This window comes from Hevea brasiliensis, chromosome 8 (genome assembly GCF_030052815.1).
Source record: "Hevea brasiliensis isolate MT/VB/25A 57/8 chromosome 8, ASM3005281v1, whole genome shotgun sequence".
NCBI lineage: Eukaryota > Viridiplantae > Streptophyta > Magnoliopsida > Malpighiales > Euphorbiaceae > Hevea > Hevea brasiliensis.
In genome coordinates, this window is record NC_079500.1 from 100,497,994 (window position 1) to 100,524,507 (window position 26,514).

A 26,514-nucleotide genomic window follows, 5' to 3' on the forward strand; every position below is an offset into this window, starting at 1 on the left:
ATTATGTATATTTTGATAAAATTAATGCCACACTTTATTATCATTAACAAAAAAAAATATTAATGAAAGAAATTTATTTTTTATTTAGTTTTAATTGAGATTTAAATTGGACACTTTATAATCCCAGAGATTATAATAATAATAATAATAATGCAAATTAAAGCTAATTGATTTTAGTTTTAATTGAGATTTAAATTGGACACCTTATAATCCCAGAGATAATAATAATAATAATAATAATAATAATAATAATAATAATAATAATAATAATAAAAGCTCATTGATTTAAAACAAATTTTTTTTAATATTTAATTACCATATTTCCATTTTTAAAAGTTTTTTTCTTGTAGTATTATTTTAAAAATTTAAAAATACCTTTGTTTAAAATAAAATTTTCATTTATAAATGAAGATAAAATATAAAATAAATAAATTTGTTTACTTTTTAATTTTTTTTTCAAACAATTACTTAGCAAAATTTATCCCAAATACATACATTATATTAAAAAAATTATTTAAATTTGAATTGAATTCTTAATTGCATAAAAAAAATTGTTCAAACATAACAGATGATAATAATAATATATAATTAGAGTGAATCATTTCTAGAACTATAAAATTTTGAGTTTGAGTCTCAGTCAGAGTTAATTATACTAAAATATATCATGCTGAAGTAAGTTCTGAACGAGAATGAGAGGGTATGAATACTATCTTACAAAATAATGATAGATTGATTGATTTTGTAAAACCTTAAGAAAAACTTTTCGAGTCTTTTTTATTGATATGGCCCTTACAGAGTTTATATTCGTAACCATACAGTTAGGCAAACGATTTCGTTGATGGAAAGATCATTGATTAAAGGAATTAATTAGTAGCATACCTATACAAACAATTCCTAACAAAGAATATAACTACTTGGTTTCCCGTGATAATGAAGTGGTCGAAGATATGCAATGGTTAGAATGTTCACCAAATTCTGCAAAATGTTGCATCACTAGCACTGACATCTTTCCATTAGAAATGTCTGATGAAGCAAGAACATCGCCTATCAAACCTAGCTCTGGACGCTCGATCCATCCCTTCATTTCTTCCACAAATTGTGCTTTGATTGGCATCTTTCCTACCATAACAAGGTCGTAATAATTCTTTAGAGATCGAATCACAGCCAACAATTGTAAACTGTCATTTGCTACCACCTCACGGCAAACAACACATGCATTGTTAGAATTCTTGTCCTTGAAATCTTGGACCAATGAATCATCTAGTTGCTTATCTTTTCCATTCATTTCTGCTTCGTTTCTTTTCACATTGATTCTCAACAAGGTGATGCTCACATCAGGATTTCTTGACATCCTAGATGCAAGAGCCAAGGCCTCACGATCATCAGCACCTCCCACAAAAATTACAACGATATTGCAAGAGAAGTGATTAAAGTTTTGATGGATGAATCCTCTATCTACCAAGATCCCAACAGTGCAACGTGCATTGTTCTGAAGCTGAGCATTGAAATCCCTGACTAGATTGCTTTGTATGGAATTATCATCTCTATTTCCCTGGAATGGAACGATGATGAGAGGAATCTCTTTATCTTGCACCTGGTTGCAAATGATGTTGTGCATAGTCGTGTATGGGGCAAGCATAGTGAATGGTCGTACTAAGACAGGACCTCGAGAGTTTGTTGAGTAATTCGTGAAGGCAGACATGATATGATCTGTGCAATTAAGTTGCTCTTTCTTCTTGCTTTTGTAAGGGGCTAGCAATGGAGCTGCTCGGCCGACAAGCTCAATGGCATGAATCACGTCGACGAACATGGGGCTAAGTGGAGAGGGATTGCATGCTTCAAGTAAGCTAATAATGGTGTGGACATTATCTTCTGAGTGAATACAAGTAAGAACACGAAATTCTCTAGTATCTGAGATTGATTGAAGGCTTCTGAAGCCTTTTGGTTCAGGAGGAGATTCAGTTAGCCTGATATGAGGCTTATAGAAAATATCCAATAAAATGTTGTAGATTATGGTCAAGAAAAGGTTGGCAAGCACTAGTGTAGTATAAACCTTCCTGTTATAAAGCTGCCAACAAAACCAATATTAATTTAACTTTGACAATAAAAGTAGGATATATATATATATATATATATATACAAACAAAGAACTCTTCTCTAGACCTGATATATCATGATCCAAGACATATATGTATGATGGAATACTAATGTTTTCGTGTCTTGATCATAATAGATTGAGTATGTGTAAATTTTTTCAAAATTATAATATATAGAGGAATTGATTAATGGATCTCACCTCATTTCCATGCCATTTGTCATAAGATGCAAAGTCAAGTACACCTTTGAAATTCAAGATCATGCTGAGCAAGATAGCATTTCGTAATTTAATGCGACAAAATAGAGAGGCAAAGAGAGTCCCCAAAATGGTGGCTATATGACTTACAAGAACAAGAATCAGCAAGAGATAAAATTCATTATCCTTGATGGGGAATAGAGAAGACACATCTACCCTGTGACCAATAACAACAAAGAAGGCAGGCATAAATAACTCCATGACCATGAGTTCAGATTTCTCTACAATAGCTGCACCTAGAGGAGGGCCATCTGGAATAACCAACCCCATAACTAAAACCCCAGGAAATAGAGATCCACAAGCTGCATCAGCTATGACTCCCATGACTGAAGCTCCTACAAATATTGCTATGACAAGATTTTCACTTATTGGAGTTCCTTCTGGTGTTTTCTTGATAAATTGTAGTATTGCTGGCCTTATAATATATATGCCGATGAGTGACAGCACAACTATGACAAGAACAACCCTAATTGAATCAAAAAAGCTGAGCTGAAAAATAAGGGTAGTAGAAACAATAAGAACCCAGCATGTCATTTCGACAAGCATAGCACAAGACATGGCAAGTTGGCCTAATTCAGAAGTTAAAAGGTCGTGATCTTTCATGGCTTCCGCAGTAACAGCAAAAAATGTTATTGACAAAGCATCAGTCACAACGGCTGTCCCTGTTCCTGGAACAATTCCTTTTGTGTACTGCTGAACACCAGAGGCGAAAATTCCAGTGAGTGCAATTCGCATAAAGAAGCATAATGAACTGATAAGCCTAGTAGTTCTTGTTGCTATTAGAGACCTAGCTGCATCCATCTTTACAGCAGTAATAAAAATGAAGTATCCTATCCCAATCTTCGCCATTGTATTGTACACCACCATCTCTTTGTCTGGAAATATTTTCTCCATGTATGTCTTGTTCATACCCAGCACAGATGGTCCCATAATTATTCCAGCCTACAAAGAAAGTAATCAAGCATATACTTAATAATTAGGTTAAGATATTCAATTAATCTAGCTAACAATTTTATATTTGGGATGGAGATGAGGGTGGCTTTCATGTAAATTAATTCATTTGTGACCTGGAGGTCACAGATTTTTCTGCTAATTAAAGCTGCATATATCAACCCTCCTCGATCTCCAGAGCATACAAGTATAGGATTCTTCGCGGGGTTATATATATATATATATAAAGTAATTGTGGGGATGAGAAATCATTTTTATCATTAATAAATCTTTTGCTTATAAAAAACGATGAGAAATCTTACCAAGACATTGATCACAAGTTTTGATTTAATCCAAGGCCAGAGAGCATAGTGGACCGTTTTGGAGATAAAGAAGGCCAAAATGATTTGAGTCATGAAGACAGGAAAACTGTAATTGAAAGGAATATCTCCAGAGAAAATGCCATGGACGTGGCCATACATTTGCTCATGATAATCTGAGAAGCAAACCGTAGGATAAACCAACTCCTTGCCTCCCATGGAGGAGCCCTGGATTGGCTTACCTTGGTAATAAACACCCATTTTGTGTTAATCCTCTGCGATTTAGCTCTGCCCAATATAAGAACACAATTATTAAGAAACTTTACTTGAGCTTTCAGAAAAGGAATTGTTTTGGCAAATTAATTTAGAAGAGAGAAGATATATATAATAAGAAAGGATAAAGATGGAAGAAACTCTAAGAACCACTAAAGTGAGACAGACAATCAACTGTTAGAGGTTAGCAGTTCCACAGTTGCTGGGCGGAAACTCATTGCCTCCCAACAACTATATGTTTTTGTTTTTTTAATGGTAAGGAAAGCTCATTTTTATCCAAACAAAGCATGTCTTTTTGTGAATAAAAAAAAAAAAGTTGTAATAAACTAAGAAGCTCGTTTAATTATCTTTTAACTAATTTTCCTACCTCCAAAACAATAATGGTTAAGTGTAACTATTTTTCTTGGTTTAAATCACAGTTTGTCATTGTCAGTAGTTTATATAATTTAATGGCTACCTATTATTAGCCAGTTTGAGAATGTGATTTCAATATAATTTTTAAAAAATATTATTTTAAACGTTGTTAAGAAATTTTTTAAATATTTAAAATTTTTATAAAAATATATAAATTTAATTTAATAATTTTAATTAAAATATTTAAAGTGATATTTTATAACAACATTTCAAATAGTAACACTAAATCAACTACAATAAATGTTAGAATTAATAATAAAAATTTTACAACAATAATAAACTATAGGTTCTTATATTGCAAAACTATAACTATATAAGTATGAGTTTTAACCCAATACCAATAATATGGAAGCTATTTTCAAAGTTATAATTAAAATTAATTTTAAATATTGAAATTATATTAAAAACTGTGAATTTTCAAATTAAAATTTTATTCAGAATCAAATAAGTTTAAAAATATCGCTTTAATGTCATTTTGTATTCTTTTGTCAAAATAATAGTAAAGTAATAATTGATAAAATCCCATAATTTTTTTTAGTGGAAATCTTATAAAATTAACAAGAAAAAGAAATTAATTCATTTTTTATATGTCAAGCATTAAACTAGAAGATAATTTCTAAACTCTTATGCCCAGTTTATATTTGATCTTTGCCAAACTGCATCTAGCTTTTCTGGACAAGGCTTTTAGAAAAGGATGAATTGGCTTAAAATCTTTCTGATTGCTTTTCAAAAAGCTCCTATTGGAAACATATTCCGTTCCCTTAATTACTTGAATAGACAATCACAATCAAGCAAGACACTTGAAAATATTTTGGATATATATAATTGGCTAACCTTTATTTGCTTCATTTTTTGACATTTCACTCTTCCCAACTAGAATCTCAGCTTTTTTTTTTTTTTTTTAATGCAAGGGTTGGGTGTTGAATCAATAACCCACCTAAGATTTTCTTAGCTACGTACCAACCAAGCTATGAGCGCTTAAAGAGAGAAGCATATTACGTAGAGCTCATCTTGATTAGCTTACTTCAATGGCTTCTTGTTGTTGTCCTGATATATTTGTTTGGGTTCATAAGCTTCCACCAATTGCTCCATGGAAAGAAAATTCCGAGTTTCTACTTCATCCCAACCATCCCTTAATCTTTCTGTGACCAAGAACCTTCTGTCTACTACTATTTCCTTTTCTCCAGTTGCAGATTTCAATCTCCCACTCTCTCTTTGGACCTCAAAGCCCATTATAATTTTTCTGATCTTTCATCTTAGCTATAAGGCACATGCTTATGCGTTGTACAATGTATTTATATAAATAATATTAGAATATATTATGCGCAGCTTAGATAATTTAACATCCGGGGTAAAAATAAGACCAGGTTCTAGCAACGCATTAAATCCGTCGCTAAAACTTGAGTTTTTGTATTAACAGTAAAATAGAAGGGTGGCTTTGTCACTAATCTGTATTATTATCCAGAGATCTAAATGCGGGCTGAGTTTTGGCTTCCAAATGGAAGTTGGGATTGGCAAGTTCTTTCTTCTTACATGATGATATTCTTAGTCTATTGGCCGTGTTTTGTTTATGCCGATGATATTGAAGATTTGGATGGTAATTATTGGTTGCCCTCCCCCTCTGGGGGGTTTTCTTTGAAATCTGCTTATGCTGTAGTGAGTCATGATCTTGGTGATGTTACTTACTGAGGTGGTTTGGAAGCTCCAGGTCTCTCAACGGATTCGCACGTTTCTATGGACTCTTCATGTTTTGCGGGATTGTCTTTGGAACCTGGTTGTATGTGGAGATCATCTGCCCGGTTTCTATCGATTGAACCTGCACGACTTTGCCTACCTGGAATAGGGACTTCGTTGCTAATGCCAGTTGTCGGGTTACCACGGTTGGTCTGGTCAATTCCAGGATGGATTATGCTTATTGTTAATGGAGCTTCCCATGGTAATCCAGGTCAGGCAGGTTGTGGTGGATTGTTTTGCGACTGAAATGGCATAGGAAATTGCGCTTGAAATGGATAGCAGCTCTTCTCTTTTGGCACCGAAGATGTAAATTCATATGGTTCTTTGTTGGCTGGTGTGTCTTCCAAGTGCAAAAAGCTGCTCTCTATGCAATGGAAGGCGCATCTTCAACATGTGCTTTGCGATGGTCACTATCGTCCGGCTTCTTCTGCAGTTTTGGCAAGTTAAGAGTTGAAGGAATTGGTTCATTCTCCGAAGCATGTTCGAAGATCTTTGCTATTGAGATACATATCCCACATATAATTGGATGGATTAGAAATGAACTAATACATAATACGTAATTTGCCAGCACTTTAAGCAAATTTAGCAGGCGCTAACCAAGTTGGGACGGGATGGCCTAGAGTAATCCGTTTGCAGCCTTTCTGAGACATAATCTCCGCCAAAAAAAAAAAAAGAGACTTATTCATAATTAATTTTAAAATTTATATAAAGATGGTATAAAAAATTGAATAAAAGTATTGACAAAGCAAAATAATGTATATTAAAAAAGCAAAATAATGCAGTGTTTTATAACTAGATTCTCCAATGAAAATGATAAATTTCCACTTACATATTTTAACACACGTTCATACAAATGTGGGGGAATAACTATCCCAAAAGATGATGGCTATGGGGATTGTAATTGATAACAAGAAAGAAAATCATACAATCAATAAAATATGAAAATAAAAAAAAAAACAGAAACAATGCGTAAATTTTATTGTCAGAATGCCCTCAATGTTCTTTTCATGGAACACTGGTTTTTCAGAAATACAATTTGCCATGACAGGGAACTGGTATCTATAGCTTCACTAGTATACAAACACTATCTTATACAAATATCGAACTTCTCAAACTACACTTCTTACCTAATTATTCTTCAAAATATGATTGATAAAACTGACCAACAAAGCCAAGCACAGATCATCATAAAATGTATGTCTTCTAATTGCAAAATCAGAAAGTAGAGGATGGAAAGACCAAAGTAATGAGGGAAAACAATCTTCAGAACTTTCCATGAGTAGTTCCACGATCCGGAGACAGGACAGAAAGTTCACTGGTTGATGCCATGAAGTTCACTGGTTGATGCCATGAAATGATGGCAAGACGGCAATAAGAGGGTCTCCATAACCAACAGCATCTGTAATAACATTAACAAATAAAAAACTTTCACAAACTTTATATTTTGACCAGTATCTATGCATTGTCATATCCTTGTGTTGTAACTCCTAAATTTTTGTACCCTTAACAATTTAATACTGAAACTTATCAGAAAAATAAGTTTGTTGGATAAGGCTGTCTTCTTTCTTAACCATCATCAAAGGAGCTAAATCTTAGCAATTAGGCACAAATTAACATCTTCGAATCCAAGGAATTTGAGAAAAAACTGTTGCTACATCATACCCAAAGGCATTTGCTATATAAGGTTCATGCGAGTACAGAACTTTTTCCATAATGGTACCTTCTTTTAAAAGAGTTGCGTCATTTGAGTAATTAATTCTAAAATTTAGTATATCAGTGCCTAGCAAGAGAAAATGCACAACATAGCATACAGGACGTCAAGAAGCTTAGATCAAGAAAATTAAATCAGTTTCACATTTTTGTTCACAATTAATTAAAGTACCAAAAGACAAGGCTCAGCATCAACCAGAACTTCATTGAACCCCTTAAAGAATGATGTCACTATTCAGAGACCCAATCCACCTTGGATCAAATTAGATGAAAGTATCATGAGAATCGTGTTTTGGTTTACTGAATCCAACTAGGATATGCAAATGGCATCCTTTCGTTTAGTGTCAGAGTAGAATTCATTAATCACATTATTCAAGACATTAAGATGCCAAAAGCCATATGCATGGCAATAAATAATTACCTCCATCATCAAAGAGGAGCTTTAAGACTTCTCCAGCGACATCTGACTGCACAATCAACAAACAACAAAATAAGGCACATTTATCACAAGCAAAGCTCGGAGTAAAGATGTGAAAACAAAAGGCTACCTTCACAGGAAGTTCAGTACCAAATTGATCCAAATACCCTATCACCTGTCCTTCTTTAATTATATCACCCTGCATATTGAATTTGTAAATTTTCAGAATTTAGAACCAAGCCAATAAAATCCATGATAAGATTCTTATATGACACAATCAATTTCTACATTTGCATTATATCAAAATTTTGAATTTAAGTTCTGCTCTGCATCATGCAAAATTGGAAAGAACAGATTATCAAAAGATCCTGGCAAACTGCAATGAGTAACATAGCTTGAATTTTATCCTAAAAAATTATACCTCATAATTTTGTGCTAGAAATAAAAGAAAACAATAACATGCAGATATGATGCAGCGCGAAGCTCACAAAGAACACTACTCACACAATACACAATATACTGAGAGCAAATGACTTTGCTGAAAATTACATTGACTAAAAACTAGAACTGAAACACATAGAATTAAGGCCTATTTATAGAGATTTTAATCTCCTAATTCCAATAGGAAAGTTAATCTACTAACAAGTTTAGATAAACCAAATTATAATAGGAATCCTAGATTAAATAGGAAAAAAAAAACCTGAATTCTAATTAAAACAGGAAACTTAAATAACTAATCCTAGGTAGAATAAGAAAATTAAAATAGGTCCCATTTGGAATAGGAAACACCTAAAACTACCCCTGTATCTTTAACTAAAAAAAATAGGAAGTTAGACTGAGTTTGGGAAGGCTGGACATGCAATTTGGCATGGAAAATGAAGATCTCACAAGCTGGTCCAGAGGAATACACGCCCTGGGCGTACACGCCCAGGGCGTGTACTTTACTGCCTTCTGTTATCTGGTCCCAAAGAGCCCAAAATAGATGCAATTCAAATAAATGGAAAATTAAAAAACTAAACTTGTATAAATCAACTGAATTTATATAAGGTGGTTATTTGTGGTAATCAACAAATTTCTCAACTCAAAAAATTCAAAATATAATGATAATAAGCATGACACAGTAATACCTCTTTAAAGATGGGAGGTTGCCTTTTTCCTTTCACTGTTCTGTTCCTTCGGAATGAGCCAACCTGGAAAGCAAGTGATACAAATGTTCTATTAAGCATTCACAAAGAAAAGATATCATGAAACTGCTCCCACTCTCTGGTAACGTCAGTGATATTACCTACCGTTGGAGAAGCAACCAGAACATATCCAGTGGCTCCAGAAGCCTCTAAGGCAGCTAATTTGGATGACTTCCCAAATGAGACATTAGTAAATGGAGTCGGTTTTTCTGTAGAGGTTTTTGGTGGTGATGGAGTAGGGGCAACAGAAGCTGATACATCCATTGGTTTAGTTGGGATTGGAGGTGGTTCTGTAGGTGAAATGCTGGACAAGGGAGCTTTTGTAGCCCCAACATTGCGGCGCAAATGCATTTCAAAATCCCCAACCTATCACAAAGGAGCAGATAACCAGTCAAATAAATGTTTTATGAATTTATAAATTCAAATATCTGAAAATAATAAAACAAGGATTACGCTTTTGCCACTACTATTTTTAATGTCAAGCTGATTCTAGCATTTGCCTTTAAATAGACATTTTTAATTATATCAGCAAACAACAAGAATTGCTTTTCATAGAAATGCATGACAAAACTTAAAAGTATTTACCTTTAGTTTGAGTTCAGCAATCTCTGTCTCATCACAGACCTCTAGTACCAATGCCTGATGATTTGAAAGCAGTTAGCAAAGTACATATGTTTCAAATCATTGGAAGCTAGCACTTATAATCAAAATGAAGTGACATTAATCAATGCCAAACAACCAAAATAAAGAGTTGAAACAAGTCAAACTTGAGAAAGGGGGAAAATTATAACGTAATTACCAACTATCAAATGGTGATTACAGAAAAATGTCCATGTCCTGAGCATGAAACATTCAAGATTAATGAGAACATATGTTTAATCATACACAACCCGTGCTTCCTTGTGCCGCCGCCTAGCCACCCGCCCACCCCACACCCCCCCCCCCCCTTCCCCTTCATTTTCTATTGCAAGTAAAGAAGCCCTAAAGTTAGTTGCTATATATGAAACAGCATGACTGTATGAGCAGAGGGCGCTCTCAGAACCTGGGGCATGCAGTCACTTTACACGATCCTTTATAATAATATGTTATGTTCCCCAAGTTTAGTCATCAGGACAAAGTCCATCCTAAATTTAATAATCTGAACAAACTACCATGCAGTAGATAAGAACACAATGCGCAAACTACAAATGGCAATTCCTAATGCAATGGCAAACTTCAAAACCCTAAAGGCAAATACTAGGCTTTTATGGTGAATACAGAGCGAGTCTGGAGTCACTAAGAAAATGGAGCAACTAACAAAATTTTTCATATTTTGCAGTCATGCCGCTGCACATAAAACTAGCAGCCGCTAAAAATTTCCAGTTAAAACAAATATACAATTTCCTACGAGAAGGTTCTATAAAAGTATCAGGCAGAGCAATTAAACCTCTTAAAAGAGGAGCACTCACTTCAAATCCATTAGGAAAAGTTGCACTTCGCAGAGAACTCTTCTCCAACGAACCTTTCACAGAACCAGCAGAAGAAGAAATAAACAACCTCATCATTTCCATCCATAAACAGCAAAGCTCAATAACCTCAAATCTAGACGCACTAGCCAGAAACATCAGCTAAAGAAACTAACTCACCATCAGATTTGGCCGCTGAAGCAGTAGCCGCAGCTTCAGGCACCTTCACACACGAGACGAGAGACACATTTCGCTTCACCGGAGAAGAAATGAGCTTCCATCCAACCGTCAAGCGCGGGCCGTAAAATTTACCTGAAGCAGAAGGAATCAAAATCTACAGAACATAACAGATTTCACAAAAGATTAGACACAGAACATAGAGAGAGGAAAGCGAGAGCATTACAGTTAAAGGATTGGAGAGCAACAAAGAATTCCATAGGAGAGAAGGAGGCAACAATCGAGGCAAACGGAGGATTTTTGCGCGAAGGAGAGAGGAGAGGAACTTATAGAGTATGGGCTGAGGAGGGCAAAAGGGAGAATTAAAGGAGAGTTTAGTTTGGTTAGTGTAGCGACTAGCGACACGTTTGGATTAGAGAAAGAGAGAGAGAAGAGTGTCTTTGTAATTTCCGCCAACGCTCCTCTGTTTCTCCACCCACAGGGCCATGCGGTTTTTCTGCTTTCGATTTTCATTAGCGTCTGCTAACGTGCATTGGTTGCTCTTTTCATTTTTACCATTATTGTTGTTATCCAACGTGTCTCTTCTTTTATGCGTCCGATGGATTTTATATTTAATAGCTCTGGTGGATATGGATCAGCAGGCCCGAATACAAACTTTAGGCACGACCTGTACATGAACATTTGGTCAGTGGCAGGCAGGAGCAGGTTATAGATTATTAGACTGAATGGGTTTGACTATGAAAGATTAGAATTATTTTTTTGAATAAAAATATTATTTTAAATATTATTAATAAAATTTTTTTATTATTTTAATATTTTATAATTAAATTTAATTTATAATTATTTTTTAATATACTCTAATTAATATATTTAAAAAAATTAATTTTAACCTTAAGCTATTAGAAAAATAAAATTGGCTCAAGGTAGTTAAATTCTTTGCAATGATATGAAGAAAGACAAATTTGCTTCTAGAAATAAAATTGAAACAAGAAAGGGCCATATATAAAAGTGGATACTGTTCTAAATTTGATTCTTGAAAATAGAAATTTAGGATTAGGCCATAAAGTCACTCATCTCAATTTCAATTTCAATTTAGGATTAGTCTTTGTATAGTATAAATCAGAAAGAATGTATTGAAGGTCAGAGTTAGTAACAAAAAAGAGAATGAGCAATTAACAAAGTCATAAAAGTGAAAAATGAGCTTATGAATGATGGATACTCTCATGTTTGATTAGGGCAAGGTATAATTTGGTACTCTTAATTTTCAAGCTTTTTCCATTCAAGGATTAAACAAAAAGTTTTATAACAAATCGAGAATTAAACTATCGCACCATTAACAATTTAAAGAAAAAAAAGGCTAACACCAGTATGTTTATGTGATGCTGATGTGTTATGCTGATATCAGTGTTACATTTAATATAGCATGTTGATGTCAGTATCACATTATTAAGGCACGTTAACATAAGAATGTCACATCATATACTATATTGATATCAGCATGTCACATCAAATATGATGCTCCTATTAATATACCACATCAAACATGACGCTTATATTAGCATGCTATATTAATACAATTAACAACCTACTGTAATTAGCGACTTAATAAAAATCAACATTAATTAGCTTAATGAAAATATATAATAATACGATAACTTTCCATCCAAATTTTTCCTTTTTTCCCCTTCTAAATAAAAGATTGAGATATAATTGTATATCCCTTCTTTTTTTTTTTTTCTTTCTTAGCAATCTCTGAAAGGTGTGAAGACCGCCTTTATGCAAACATTGGAATCTAATTAAGCACAATTTGCACTTTAATCCTTACAATTTTAAAATTGATACTTTTAATCTATATATTATATAATATTATACAATATCACAAAATTTTATGAGACAAAAGTTTTTATAAAATAATAATGCAAATGAAGTTTTTTTTTTTGTCTGAAAACAAAACTTTATTCTTGAGTGGATCATTACAGCACTATCCTTTCGTAAAAGAGAAAATAAAGGGTCAAGAGTATTTGTTACCCAGCCTGCCCTTACAGCACAAATTCTGGCCTCATTTGCTATCCAAATCGCACATTTGTTAGCTGCTCTAGGAACATAAACAAGACTAATATAAGGATAGGTGCACAGATACAATCGAATATCATGAACAAAGTCTTCAAGTTCCCACAAAGAAGTGACTTAAGAAGACGATAACTGAATCATCTGCATTGAATCAGATTCAGTCAGGCAGGGATTGAAACCCCTTGAGATAGCAAAACACACAGCCACCTTAACTGCAAACCCCTCTGCAGCAAGAGGGGAAGAACTCACGAAGGATTCAACACAACCATCCAACATCTTACACTGATAATTACGAACAACAATCCTCAGAAAATGAATGATAGTCAAAGGAAGCATCAACATTGATTTTTAGCAAACCAACATCTACAGGTACCCAAAACGAAGGACTAAGCATATGAGGATTTTGTGAAGAAGGCAAAGAATGTGGTTGCGAAGCTACTACTAATTACAACCCTTTAAAATCATTTAGAGCTCGGATTATAGTCCATCTAGAATTTGGAATAACCCCTTCAAAAATAGCCGAATTTCTTGTTTCCCGTATGTGCTAACTTATTAAGCAAGCTCCTCTATTCTCTCTCTGGTCCTAATTAAAGTCTACTACGTTGAGCCTTTGCAACAATTCTTTGAATGAGAGAGATCCATCATTAGGAGGAAATAAGGCCAAGAAAGATCCAACCCACTCTGCCCTGGCATGCTGACAAAAGAACATGAGGTGTTGTAGAGACTCTATTGAATCATTACACAAAGGACAAATAGAGGAATTAGAATAGCCCCTTTTAAAGAGATTCTCCTTTGTAGCTAAAGAATTGTGAGAGACTCGCCAGATGAAATTTCGAACTTATGGGGAGATAGGAAGATGCCAAATCAAATGCCAGAATTTCGGCGTTGAAGTAGGTGAAAAAGAAGGAATAGAGTGACTAGCTTGAACCTTCTTCAAGGGGAAGTGCATAGATTTAACTTATGCCACTCCATTTCTGGAATAGTGCCACACCCTTTTCGTCTCTCTAGTGCCATCACTAAGAGGGATTTTCAAGATCTCCTTACAAACATTTGGAGAGAAATTTGCATGCAGAAGAGGAATATTCCAATGTCTCGTGTCCGGATTAATTAGATCTTCAACATAGATAATGGGAACAAATGAAGTCCAAAGTATAGAATTTAAGCTATAATTTAATTTAAAAGTGTTAACGACTAAAATATAGAGTAAATAAATTGTAATTTTAAAATAGGGACTAAACCACTGATTCATTAGAAAATTTTAACAAAAAGAATTAATTTTAGAATATTAAAAAAATATAATAAAATAAATTTTAAACAGAGTTTCTGTAATTAAAAAAAATTAAATAGGACGCTTGCTATCAATGGGAAAAAAAATATACCTAGAAGGATGCTTTAATAAAGGATAAATTCCTTTATCTTTCGGGTTTTATGATTCATTTCATTTTTTTTTTATAGATTAAAATCAAATTATTTTTTTTTAATAAAACTCGAATTGAAATTTATATTTGAGACAATTGTCTCATTTTGTATTTTTTGTGTATAATAGTTAAAATTTGGCTTCCTAGGCCCGTTCATTATCCCAATAAAACGTGTTAAAAATAATTTTAGTTAAATACTATCTTTATCCGAATTTTTTTATTTGAAATTATCTATCACAATTATAAAATTAAAAAACATATATTTTTAATTTTACTCTAATCTTTATTAGTATAATAAATATTTATATAATAAGTAATTAGATGAAATAAATAATAATTTACTTAATTAGTAATATTTTTTTTATAAAAATGATATTATTTAATTTTTTTAATTATTATATAAAGTTTAAATGTGACAATAAAAATAGATAAAAAGAATAATAAAGTACTCTTATATACTTAAGTACTAAATCTCTTTATGTAATAAAAAAACATATTTTTACTAATAAAAAACTAATTGATACTTACATATTTAATAAATTATTATATATTTATGATATTAGTGTAATTTCACTCATAAAAATAAATGCAAATCTTAATTCTATCTTTTCAAATTTAAAATTCAATTATTTTAATATAAATATTAAACATATTATTTTACAATATACTAAATATATTAGATTTCTCATTAAGCACTAATATTTAAATCGTTTAAAAAATTATAAAATTTAAAATTTGAGACTGAATTTAATAAAGTAATTTCCCCTACCACTAGCTATATTCTATTCTATGCTTAAAAAAAGATAAAATCTCAAAAATAAAACAAAGCCCACGCAATTTCCATGTTACAACTTACAAAATTTAGTTTCTCCTTTTTTTTTTTTTTTAATAGAACCAGAATGGCTCACACCACACCAAGAACGTCCATGTGTCACTATGCTAAAGAAGCCCCACGCCCACACACAACGAGGCCTCGCCTGTAGACCACCGCCGTACGCATGGGCTACTCCTCTCCACCCAGGCCGCTTCTTCGCAGCCAATTTTCCTCCAGAAAGTTCCCGCGCAACGTCACCCTCTCTATCCATTCCCGCCATCCTCCCGCCGATGGTCAAAGTCAAAACGCAAGCAGCCGCCGCGTGTTACTCACTCCACTCCTCGCTCTCGATGCGTCGATCCTCCAATCCGCCGCGTCCAAAGCTGCAGACATCAACAGGCCTCCGGATTATTCCTTTTCTCCTCCTACTCAATCGCCTTCGGTGGAAGCGGAGAAGAAGGCGGGGGAGATAAGTTCAAGGATTTATGACTCGACGGCGATAGGGAGCCGTTGGCGGTCCGGAAGGATAAGAGGAAAGTGTGGGAGAAGCTAATGAATGCGAGGATTGTGTATTTAGGTGAAGCGGAGCAAGTGCCTGTAAAAGACGATGAGGAATTGGAGCTTGAAATTGCCTGTAAAAGACGATAAGGAATTCGAGCTTGAAATTTTTAAGAATTTGAGGAAACGATGCGTTGAGAATGAGAAATCCATTTCTTTAGCTATGGAGGCAAACCCTTGTGACTTGCAGCCGCAGCTTAATCAATATATGGATAGAAGGTACTTGAATTTTGATATTTGTAATTGTATGCAAAGAAATCTTCGATATTGAAGCGTATATTTGGTGGCAGCATAGGTGCGGAAACCTTTAAGTCTTATTTGTCACATTGGCCGCCTCAGCGATGGCAAGAGTATGAGCCTCTGTTGAGTTGTTGCCGTGACAATGGAGTTCGGATTGTTGCTTGCAGTACTCCACTTAAGGTTATTGCTATTCTTTTATGGGTGTCAATACGTAAATGGGTAGATTGTTCATTTTGATCTATGTGCTAGAGAACAACATAGTAAGGTATGTGCTGTGAAGAACAAAACTATCTATTCAGTTGAGGATCAAACGCTGCCATTTAAATCAGCCTCCTTGCCTACCCTTTATCCATTTCCTTGATTTGCTTCCTCTTTAAACGGTTAGAATTCCTCCCCAGTTTGTTGTAGGCTTCTTTGACAGAATAGAGACGCCATCGGGATGATTACCCTCATTATCTGCACTCTGTTGATACCTTCTTTTTTATTGTGTTGGCTTATAGTGAGAATCTACCATCATAACAATTAACCGATCGGATTAAAATGGGTCAATATCATTTACCCTTTCACTTGTTAATTCAATTTGGTTATTCTCAAGAAATTGTCTACATTCTGACTTGATTCTAACTATTTGTTTCCTTGCGCTAGCATTGAGTCGCCTAAAACTAGTTTAATTACTTGTGCTATCGTCTCTCATCTTTGATATGATTGATTGAGTGGCTTGAGAAGTTGATAAATGACTATTGTAACAATAATTAACATTACCCATGAATATTTTTATTGAAAAAATACTGTTACACATGTTAAATTGGATTGGATTGCATTTTTCTGTCATTTTTTTGGTTCCATGCTTCTTGTGTCTTGTGTTTTATGTTTTGGTGGATTTATGGGTATCTGAGGAATAAACTGTATGCTCATCTTTCTTCTTTCCTATCAAAGTGTTGAGATTTTCACTTAGTTTGTTCTTTTAATTCATGCATCATTTGTGGTAGAATGATCTGATTCATCTTTACAGGTTATACGGACAGTCCACGCTAAAGGTATTCGCAGGCTTTCAAAGGCTGACCGTAAAATATATGTTCCTCCACCTGGTTCAGGCTTTATCTCAGGATTCACTTCAATTTCACTCAGGTTAATTGATATGAACTCTCCAAATCATTCTGTTCCTTATGGGCCAAGCTCATACTTACCTGCACAATCAAAAGTGGTTGAGGATTACACTATGTCCCAAATTATTTTACAAGCAATGTTTGATGGAGGAGCCACCAATATGCTTGTATTGGTGACAGGTGCAAGCCATTTTATGTATGGATCAAAAGGTACTGGGCTGCCAGCAAGAATTTCCAAAAAGATACAGAAGAAGAACCAAGTAGTTATATTACTTGATCCTGAAAGGCAATTCATTCGAAGAGAGCGAGAAGTTCCTGTTGCTGATTTTTGTGTGGTATTCTGCTGCCACATCCTGCAGCAGAAATTGCTCGAGTAATGAAATCAGCTGGCAGGAGGCAAGATGCCCTACCCCAGTAGGGGAGAGCAGTTTTCGGTTTAAACCGAAAAACCGAACCGAACCGATTAATTCGGTTCAATCGGTTCGGTTTTAAAATTTAATCGGTTCGGTTCGGTTTATAATTTTGATAATTTCGGTTAATCGGTTCGGTTCGGTTATTTTCATAAAAAAAATCAAAAAAACCGAACCGAACCGAAATTATTAAATATATATAGGAAATAAAAAAAATCGAATCAAATTGAATCGAACCGAATCGAACCGAATCGAAATCAAAGAAACCCGAACCGAACCTTTAGATTTTCGAGTTTTGATTTCTAATTTTTTTTGTTTCTATGTTTTTATTATTTAGATTTAATGTTAAAAATATGAAATTTTATAAATATCGGTTTGATCGGTTTAAAACCGAACCGAACCGAAATTCATCGGTTCGATTCGGTTCGGTTTTTAAAATTTTTTATTTTCGATTTTTGGTTTTATCGGTTCGGTTCGGTTCGAAACCGAACCGACCGTTTGCACACCCCTATACCCCAGGTAAGCTAAAGTGCTACAGTATAAGAAATAAATTTTCTATTGTTTGTTTTGGATTTAAAAAAATAATAATAATAAATTGTCTGTTGTTTCTTCTCTGCATTTGCAAGTTATTTTTAAATTATAAAAAGAAAAGAAGTGTTATACCTAAACTGATTTGGAGAAGAGTGGTACAACATGACCCATGACCTAGAAGAGGATTTAATCCAAAATCATTTAGAGTGGAGAAAGAGAATCCATATAGCTGACCTCAATAAATTTTTGGGATAAAAGCTTAGTTGAGATGAGTTGAGTATAAAAGTTACTTTTGTAAGCACCATCTATATGAGGGTGTATTTTTTCCTGATGAAACAATATTCTGCCGTGCTTATCAGGACATTCAGGAAGGACTTAATCTTGGTTTAGTATTACCGGAGGTACTGCAGAATTTCTTCAATCTAGAGCAATATCCTCTGCTTAAGGAACTTGGTCATAGTTTCGAGGTATGCTTGCTTTCTGGAAGTGAAAATTTGTCCAGCATGAGATTACTGTGCATGCTTAGCGAAAACCTTTCATTGTGCAAGTGGAGCCTCATCTTTTGTTCAATAAGTGATGCTATGGAAAAGAATAGTTGATGGTAGGGAAGGTGAAATTGTATAGGTGCTCAACTTGACCATAGCTATTTTTGGTGCAGAGGTTTCAGGGAAAGACTGTTGGCAGATCCCAAATTCTTGCATAGATTAGCTATAGAAGAGGCCATATCAATCACCACTACTCTCTTAGCACAGTATGAAAGGCGTAAAGAAAATTTCTTTGAAGAGCTTGACTATGTTATTACAGACACTGTCAGGGGAATAGTGGTTATTTTTTTACTGTGTGGCTTCCTGCCCCAACTCTGTCGTTCCTTTCATATGCTGATGAGAGGAATAGGCCTCACAACAAGGACTTTTTGAAGGGTCTTCTTGGATCTATTCCTGATAATGCATTTCAAAAAAATCTTCCAGGGAAGGACTGGAATCTCAGTCACAGATTTGCATCAGTGCTTTTTGGTGGTCTGAAACTCTCGTGTTGGATTTATCTCCAGTGTTGTGGCTGTGGCTGCCTCGAGTATTTTGCATGCAATTCGCAAATTAATTAACCTAGCATTGGTTACTAATCAACGAACTAAAAGATCACCGATACTTAAAACAGCAGTTGTTTATGGATGCTTCCTAGGAACATCAGCAAATCTGCGATACCAGGCGGAGAATAAAGATTTTTTTTTTTGGCTGCGTGATATTTGATTTGTCATTTGCATTATAAAACATACTAGAAATCACATTTGGCGAAAGATTAAATTTATCTATTTAATTCTTGTATTAAATTGAGTTAAATTCATGAGTTTAGTATCTGCAGTGCCTCTGGTGATCCATTTCAAATTGAGTTAAAGTCTAATACAAGAATTATTTGAAACAAGGTGAAAGATTTATAGTTCATTGCTAGTCCACAATGCATGAATGTGTGGATTAGAACCATGTGCTGTGTTCTTTTTAAATTTTAATAGCATACTTGTGCTAGAGCTTCAAGTAAGACTGGCAAAGAGACAATACTTCAATGCTACAGTATTTATTATCTTTTTTGTTTCAAAATGAAATGCAAAGGGCACTAAACAGCAGGGATGCACTCCCACAACCACCAAAACCTCGCTCTTGCAGGTAAACCCTTGTTGCGCCCAATTCCCCTTCGATCCTTCTAAAAGAAAGCTATGTAGGCCAATAATTAGAGGCTTAGAGATTGAGAAGCTTACATGATGCTTATGTTTCTAAATTCTTTTAAGTATTTGTTTAATATTTTAACAATTATCATGCAGATTATTGCTGGAATAGTCGAGCATCGGATTTCTGATGCATTTGCTTCTCAGACATTACTTGTAGATATGCTATCATTTGTTGTTCGGACAATAAACTCCTACTGGGGAACCCAGGTTAGAACCCTCTTGACTTACTGCAAGTTCTAGCATAAGCATAGCTAGAAGTCATGACTTCACCGATTTATAAACTATTATGGAAGTAATTAAAGTAAGACATTTTCTTGGAAAACTATAGTCAAAGATGATTAATATTTGTGCATGCAGAACTGATGATAGCATAGTCTTTGAATATTGTCTTTTTTAGAATGATGTTAATTTTGTCCTTGCTTTGCATGCTGCAGCAATGGGTCAATCTTGCTCGCTATTCGGGATTGCATGGTAAGAATAGTAAATCATCCTCATATCATACACCGGGTTCTGCTACTGAAGCTATAGTTGGATGCAACAGCTCACAGGATGCGATTATCGATGAAATCAAGAATCAATAAGGTGATTCTTCCACTTCCATATAATACTAATTTGTATTCTTCCAAAGCTGCTGAGAGCAAACCAAAAGAAATGGATTTCAAATTGTCTGTTCATATCTTTTGTAACCTTTCTGCAAATTTGTCAATATAATTCTTTCAAATTTTGGAAATTATAAGGCATAGCACGTGGAGAATTGCATATGATGTAAGTTTTATTTAATAACTCCAGCAATACTTATTTCAGTGGAATGAATTGCAAAATCCTTGGGCTGTCTGTCAGACAAATCTCTTCCATGCTATTCAAACTCTGAGGAGGAATTTCAGTCTATTCCACTTGATGTTTTGATTTTGGCATTTTAGTTCCACAAGTGAACTTTAATGAATTCGTAGTTTATGTAGTTCTATAGGTGGAGTCTCTAGTTTGGATTTACATTTATTTCATTTATTTTTTTAAGTTGTGTGAATTTGTAAGCAGAGGCAGAATTGTAAACTCAAGAAGGTATTCTCTTAGTTTAGTTACATTTAAATACGTGATCTTCAAAATTTTTAAAAAATTTAGTGTTTTATTATCTTTTGATTTTTAAATAGTTGTTTATTATGATTTCCATTTAGGATTCCATAGAGTGTTATAAATACCAGTTGTAGGAGTTATTTTCTAACTTGAATAATGGAATATCATCTTGAATTAGCATTTTAAGGCATGTAAACCTTGTAGGATTTATTGTTTCTTACTTCTCTCTGATTCTGCTTCTACAGTACCTTGATTATTGTCTGGCACCTAGTCAGCACCCAACTTCTTTCTTTTCCTTGCTCTATTAAGCGCTGTGCTCATCTGAACATCCCAAGCTGCACTTCGTGCATGTTTTTCCTATTCTCCTTCCCTTAGTTAAGCTACTTGAGAGCTAAAACAAACAATAAATCAGAATATTAAGTTGCCGCTGTGCAATCATTTTCCAATAATGGAAGGCAAAAGTTACTCCGTCCTCAAATTACATCCAGTTCAAACACCATTCATACTACAAATGCGTAAACTTTTCTTCAGGTACAAACTGTAAAATCAACAAAATTTACCAAGCCTTAACCTGCCAAAATCACACTACTGAAAGGATCCTTTATTTTTTTGTATAAATTACTCAAATCATCCTCACAAGAGCCGCGTATTTTAATATGACTGTGATTTGGATCCATGTAGCTATGATTTTGTATGAAACACATGCATACATAATGTTGTAAAAAAAGTATAGATGCAAATGGATATCCTATGGAATTGTATTTGAAAATGTAATCTAAAAATACATCATTATCTTGTCTCTACTTGCAAAAATACTAGAGTACAAAACTTAATATTTTAAATTCTAAGTTCATTTTTGTTGGCAAGAGTCATCTACATCAAAGGTTGGAGTCATTTATATCCTGCCTCACATTCATCATATCTAGAAGCTTCAGCTTAACCTTTTCAAAGGAAATTTCTAGGTTCTTTAGCTGCATCACAAATTTTTAGCAAACCTTGAATATTCATATATCAACATATTCATAAAAACTGAAATAATCCATAATCAATATTAAAATCATGGTAGAGTAGGTAATAGTTGTTACCTCTTCTTTGGCAAATCTATTACAAAGGAATAACCCACTAAACAGATCAAAGCTATCCTTCACAGTGACCTCTTTCTGCCAAAAGTAAAAAAACAGTTTATTTATTCTTTTTCATCTTGTTATTTTTGCTCCATTTAATTGGTTAGAACACAGAGTAAGGGGAAAAAAAAAAGGAACATTTAATGAAAGATTAGGTAGTTGAACATACTAATTGAACAAGTGACTCAAAGCCTTTTGTACTTATAGGTGTGGATTTGATCTCCATTTCTGACAAAACCCTGTCAGATAGTAAGAAGCTTAGGTTTGGGTGCTTTGTTTTTCCAGTGTTTCTTTTTTTTTGGTTGGTCAAACAAAAACATTTTACCTGCCTATGGTATGAGTAAGAAATTGACTTCTAGCCGCCATTTTATCATGCTCTTCACAAGACATCTCCAGCATTCTGCATCCCTGGCCAATATATAGACAAACAGAAATATGTATAACAATTTCCAATTTAAAAATGTATAAAGCAATAACATTTGTACATTAAAATAATGAAAATATAGGTGTACAAATTTGGCCTACTGTCCACTAAAATCATTAAACAATACAGAATGAGTATAGGATTAAAATTATGGTTTTTCAAGTTATTAAGTTACATAACAGGCGAAAGCCCAATCTAATTATGCATTTGGTCTGTGATCTACGAGTATTAGTTGGCGTAAAATGACATGCAAAGACCTTTTTTTAAAAAAAAAAAAAAAAAAGTTCTACAAAGAAACAAAAGTTGAAGGTTTAGATAACTTGGCACATCGAGAAAAGGAACTGGAAAGGAATTTTAATGGCTACTTGCTGCTGAAAAGTGCATGGTAATTAGTATTGGTCTGATGTTGTAATTGGCTAAGTTACTATTTGACTTGAGTTGAACAAGTTCATGTTCATACATTTCATTCTTGTTGATACTAGTGTACAGTGTGCTCATTTGTCTAAGAAAAGGACAAGACGATATGATGACAAGACAATACATTTCATTTTCTAGGATTCAGCCACTCATATGATGACAAGACAATACATTTAATTTGTGGTAAAGACATACAACTGTGTACAGTGTGCTCATTTGTCTGTTTGAGTTTAGCTAATGTATTTCCTCATGCTTGCGTGCATAAAATGTAATGTTCTATCCTTTTCTTAGACAAAAACAATGACTTTTCTCCTTATCAGTTGTTGTAGATTGCTGTGTCAGCTTTAGGACAAAAGTAAAGTTATCTTGGTGATTACATGATGAAAAAAGAAAATACCTCATTTTCGAAAATTCTCAGAAAACTTGAGCATGTAGCTTCATCCTTCACTCTAACCTTGTCGTAGACAAAGGCTAGATCTTTCCACCCATCTTTCGCACTCTCAGGTCCAAACATAGGGTGAGTACACAGTATATCTGATTCCTCTGGCAGTACCTAAAGGATACATAATTTCACATGCCTTTTAATACTCATAGGATTTTTGTTAGCCATGAAGATTACAAAACATTCTCAACTCTATTAGTACTTTCAATAGAAGATCTCTTGGGTACTCTTTCACCGATAAAACGTCGGCAAAGAGGGTTTGCCGTTTTAGACCATGGAGTGGCATTGACTTGAGCACCTCTGGTAGAGATAGGATTGATGTGCAAATCAAGATGACATCGTTGTCTGCTTCAAGAAATGTGATTGCATTCCTAGAAGTGCATAATAAGCAGAATTATAGAGGACAGATATGTATATATAACTGTTGCAGATACAAGCAAATGTAAAGAGACATCTATTTGTGTTTGAATACATGTTTGTAGTACTTTTTACCTGAAGTATGAGATACCCAAGTCTTGACAGAGCTGAGAGTGATCTGAACGAGAAGTTGCCCTCAATGTATGGCCTTGTTTGATCATGGTTTTCGCCAAGAACTGTGCAAAGGGGCCAAAGCCTATTATGCCTATTTTAAGAGTTGAAGATTGGCAAGAAGATGAAGTAGACATGGTGGTGGTGGTGGTGGTGTTTCAGAGAGAGAGAGAGAGAGAGAGAGAGAGAATAACATGGGGCTAAGAGCTGTGGGTTAGAGCGCTTTTAATAGGAGCCTTTCTTGACTAGGACCAAAGATATCCATGGACGAATTTGGAGATCCATTTATTGGATTTATTCAGTACTCTTATTTTTTATCTTTCGGTGTCGGACCTGAAATATGGGTTGCTGGCTGGTGGCTGAGATATTATCAAAGATCTTATGATTTGGAGTAGACATGTGTCGGGTCTGTTCGATTCAAAGAGTTAGGGCTAATTGGCATTAGATCGAAGGGTCTAAATCAGTCTCAATTTCCAACTCAGTTTTTAATTTTATAGGATCTCATTCCTAATTTAGTGTGATTTTGATAAATTTAATAATTAAGATATTAATATTTTTTAGGAAAAATTTGTTTGATCTAGAATCTGATGGAATCAAATTAATCGGTTTTAATATAATTTTAATTTAATTCAAAATAAATTTTTATCAATTTAAATTTAACTAATCTTTACTAAACGTTCATTGCATGTATACTTATATTTTAATTTATTTATATATAATTTTATATTAATTTATTAAATATAATATAATATTATTATAACATATATATATTCTCAATTATCAATTAAATTTAATCTATTATTATATTATCAATTATCATTATTATATTTTACTCCTAATTTTAAAACATTCTTATCATGTTTAAAATATTTTGTATTTTTAAATATGTATCATACAAAAATTATTTTATAATATTAAATTATTATTCTGTAATAATTGTATTTTATAAAATAGAATAATCGATAATCTTATTCTTATTAATTTAATTGCTAAAAGACAATAATAAAAGATCATAGTAAAAATTTTGTTACTCTTTTATAGGTATTCTGAATATTTGATTAAATTCAAAATAAAATAAATCTAAAATCAAATAAAAAAAATTAAAATCAAACATGAATTATTAAATTCAAATTAGAATAGGATTTTTCTGAACATTTGTTAAATAAGGTTTAGAATGAATATTTATTTAATTAAATTAATTTTTAATATTTTTCATTTAAAATAATATATAAGAGTTAGCAAGATTTTATTTAATAAAAATTTATAGATAATTTCTTTTTGTCAATAATTCACTTTTTTAATTTATAAAAAAAAGTTAACTTTCTTTTTTTATTTAATGAAATTATATTTATATAATCATAATTTTACTAAAACTCTAATTTTAATATTACTTAATATTTTCTTTTAAATTACTCGCCATCTTATCAATTAAAATTGTAAAAAGAGAAATTTTCTTTTAAAGAAAAAGACAATTTTTTAAAAATAAGAGATAATTTTCTTTTAATTACTCAAATTTTATTTTTATTTTTTTATTATATATTTTTAAATTTAAATTATAAAATATTTTGGAGAGTTAGGAATACTATTTATTATTAATAGAATTACTTATAATAATGATATATAAATTATAATATAAAATTTCAAATTAATTAAGTAAATTATATAATTTTATGAATAATGAATAGAATTATATGTCATTTTATTTATTAATATATGCTTTTGTTATTTATATTTTCATATATTATAATAAAGTAATAAATATAATTGAACAAATACCTAAAGTTTTTACTACATAACTCAGTAAAACCTTAATTTTCAATTTAGTTGGAATAATCACTTATAAATGATACAATATTGGTTCAAATATGCCCAATTATAACTACAAAAGCATTCACTACTTCAAAAGTGTCTTGTATGAGATTCATATCCTCATTGGGAATTGTTCTAGCTATCATTTTCCATAAAGTAACCTAAAACTAATATACATCAAGACTTTTGCCATAGAATATATATATATATATATATATATATATATATATATATATATATATAGGATACCCATATCAACTCCATTTGCACATGAAATAAAATTCTTAAATATTGGAGATAATAATTTAAATAAAATAAAATTAATTTCAAACAATTAAATTATTATTTCACTAAATCTAATTCATATACATATGAATGTCGTGTAAAATAGAATTCAAGTTCACATGGAACTATGAAAAAATAATGAATCAATATTAAGTGAAATAGAAATTAAGTCCATATATCAAAATTAATGTTAATTTTTCAAATAAAATAAAATAATTTTTTTTATTATAATAAATTATTGTGGTTATTTTTATATTCTTAATGATTTCCCCTTCTCCACAATTATATATATATAAACCGTCAAAATACTTACTTTTTAAAATTACTTACAATATTACAAAAATTAAAAACCATAATTATAATATACCATAATCATGATTTGCAAATAAGTGTAGTATTATAAAATTTATTTTATAATAAAATTTTAATAGGATTAAAATTTAAAATTATATATTATAATAAAATAATAAATTTTAATATTTAACTAAAAATCAGCTTTTATAAAATATTATTATTTCAATTTAAATTATATATATATATATCTTATTATTTTATTTTAAGAAAACCTGAATTTAAGATATTTAGTAAA

The 26,514-nt window shown here is 32.6% G+C and overlaps 3 protein-coding genes and 1 pseudogene across 4 annotated transcripts; 1 reads left to right on the forward strand and 3 right to left on the reverse strand.

Moving 5' to 3' along the window:
• Positions 1–910: 910 nt before the first annotated feature.
• Positions 911–5,523, reverse strand: LOC110650066 (cation/H(+) antiporter 15-like). Its single transcript, XM_058150855.1, has 4 exons — positions 5,315–5,523; positions 3,846–3,891; positions 2,297–3,295; positions 911–2,068 (listed from the first exon to the last, which is right to left on the reverse strand). The coding sequence occupies exons 1-4, from the start codon at positions 5,521–5,523 to the stop codon at positions 911–913; spliced, it is 2,412 nt and encodes an 803-aa protein (XP_058006838.1).
• A 245-nt stretch (positions 5,524–5,768) lies between these two features.
• Positions 5,769–13,370, reverse strand: LOC110650067 (uncharacterized). Its single transcript, XM_058150856.1, has 11 exons — positions 13,162–13,370; positions 12,936–13,071; positions 10,962–11,115; positions 10,785–10,837; positions 9,922–9,975; positions 9,442–9,702; positions 9,280–9,342; positions 8,283–8,351; positions 8,156–8,201; positions 6,622–6,677; positions 5,769–6,519 (listed from the first exon to the last, which is right to left on the reverse strand). Exons 1-11 carry the CDS (start codon positions 13,368–13,370, stop codon positions 6,337–6,339), a joined length of 1,284 nt encoding a protein of 427 aa, XP_058006839.1. The 3' UTR covers positions 5,769–6,336.
• Positions 13,371–15,382: 2,012 nt separating this feature from the next.
• Positions 15,383–20,462, forward strand: LOC131169161 (protein RETICULATA-RELATED 6, chloroplastic-like; annotated as a pseudogene).
• A 1,164-nt stretch (positions 20,463–21,626) lies between these two features.
• On the reverse strand, positions 21,627–24,296 carry LOC131182388 (arogenate dehydrogenase 2, chloroplastic-like). 2 transcript variants are annotated; one of them, XM_058151841.1, is made up of 7 exons: positions 23,796–24,296; positions 23,506–23,674; positions 23,316–23,414; positions 22,346–22,428; positions 22,190–22,259; positions 21,982–22,056; positions 21,627–21,867 (listed from the first exon to the last, which is right to left on the reverse strand). In XM_058151841.1, exons 1-7 carry the CDS (start codon positions 23,966–23,968, stop codon positions 21,775–21,777), a joined length of 762 nt encoding a protein of 253 aa, XP_058007824.1. In that variant the 5' UTR covers positions 23,969–24,296; the 3' UTR covers positions 21,627–21,774. The 2 variants fall into 2 exon arrangements, with proteins under 2 accessions (XP_058007824.1, XP_058007823.1); XM_058151840.1 differs by having other exon boundaries at positions 23,259–23,414; positions 23,796–24,292.
• Positions 24,297–26,514: the final 2,218 nt, after the last annotated feature.

Coding starts and splice junctions, on each gene's coding strand:
- LOC110650066 (XM_058150855.1), bottom strand. CDS start 5,523: ATGGGCTTTGAGGTCCAAAGAGAGAGTGGGAGATTGAAATCTGCAACT. Junction 3,892..5,314: donor AACAACAAGAAGCCATTGAA/GTAAGCTAATCA, acceptor TATATTGGGCAG/AGCTAAATCGCAGAGGATTA. Junction 3,296..3,845: donor AATGGGTGTTTATTACCAAG/GTAAGCCAATCC, acceptor CTTTCTTTGTAG/GCTGGAATAATTATGGGACC.
- LOC131182388 (XM_058151840.1), bottom strand. CDS start 23,968: ATGTCTACTTCATCTTCTTGCCAATCTTCAACTCTTAAAATAGGCATA. Junction 23,675..23,795: donor TTGGGTATCTCATACTTCAG/GTAAAAAGTACT, acceptor ATGCACTTCTAG/GAATGCAATCACATTTCTTG. Junction 22,057..22,189: donor TTGAGTCACTTGTTCAATTA/GTATGTTCAACT, acceptor TACTTTTGGCAG/AAAGAGGTCACTGTGAAGGA.
- LOC110650067 (XM_058150856.1), bottom strand. CDS start 13,370: ATGTTGATGCTTCCTTTGACTATCATTCATTTTCTGAGGATTGTTGTT. Junction 8,352..9,279: donor AACCTCCCATCTTTAAAGAG/GTATTACTGTGT, acceptor TTCAATATGCAG/GGTGATATAATTAAAGAAGG. Junction 6,678..8,155: donor GCTCCTCTTTGATGATGGAG/GTAATTATTTAT, acceptor TTTTTGGCGGAG/ATTATGTCTCAGAAAGGCTG.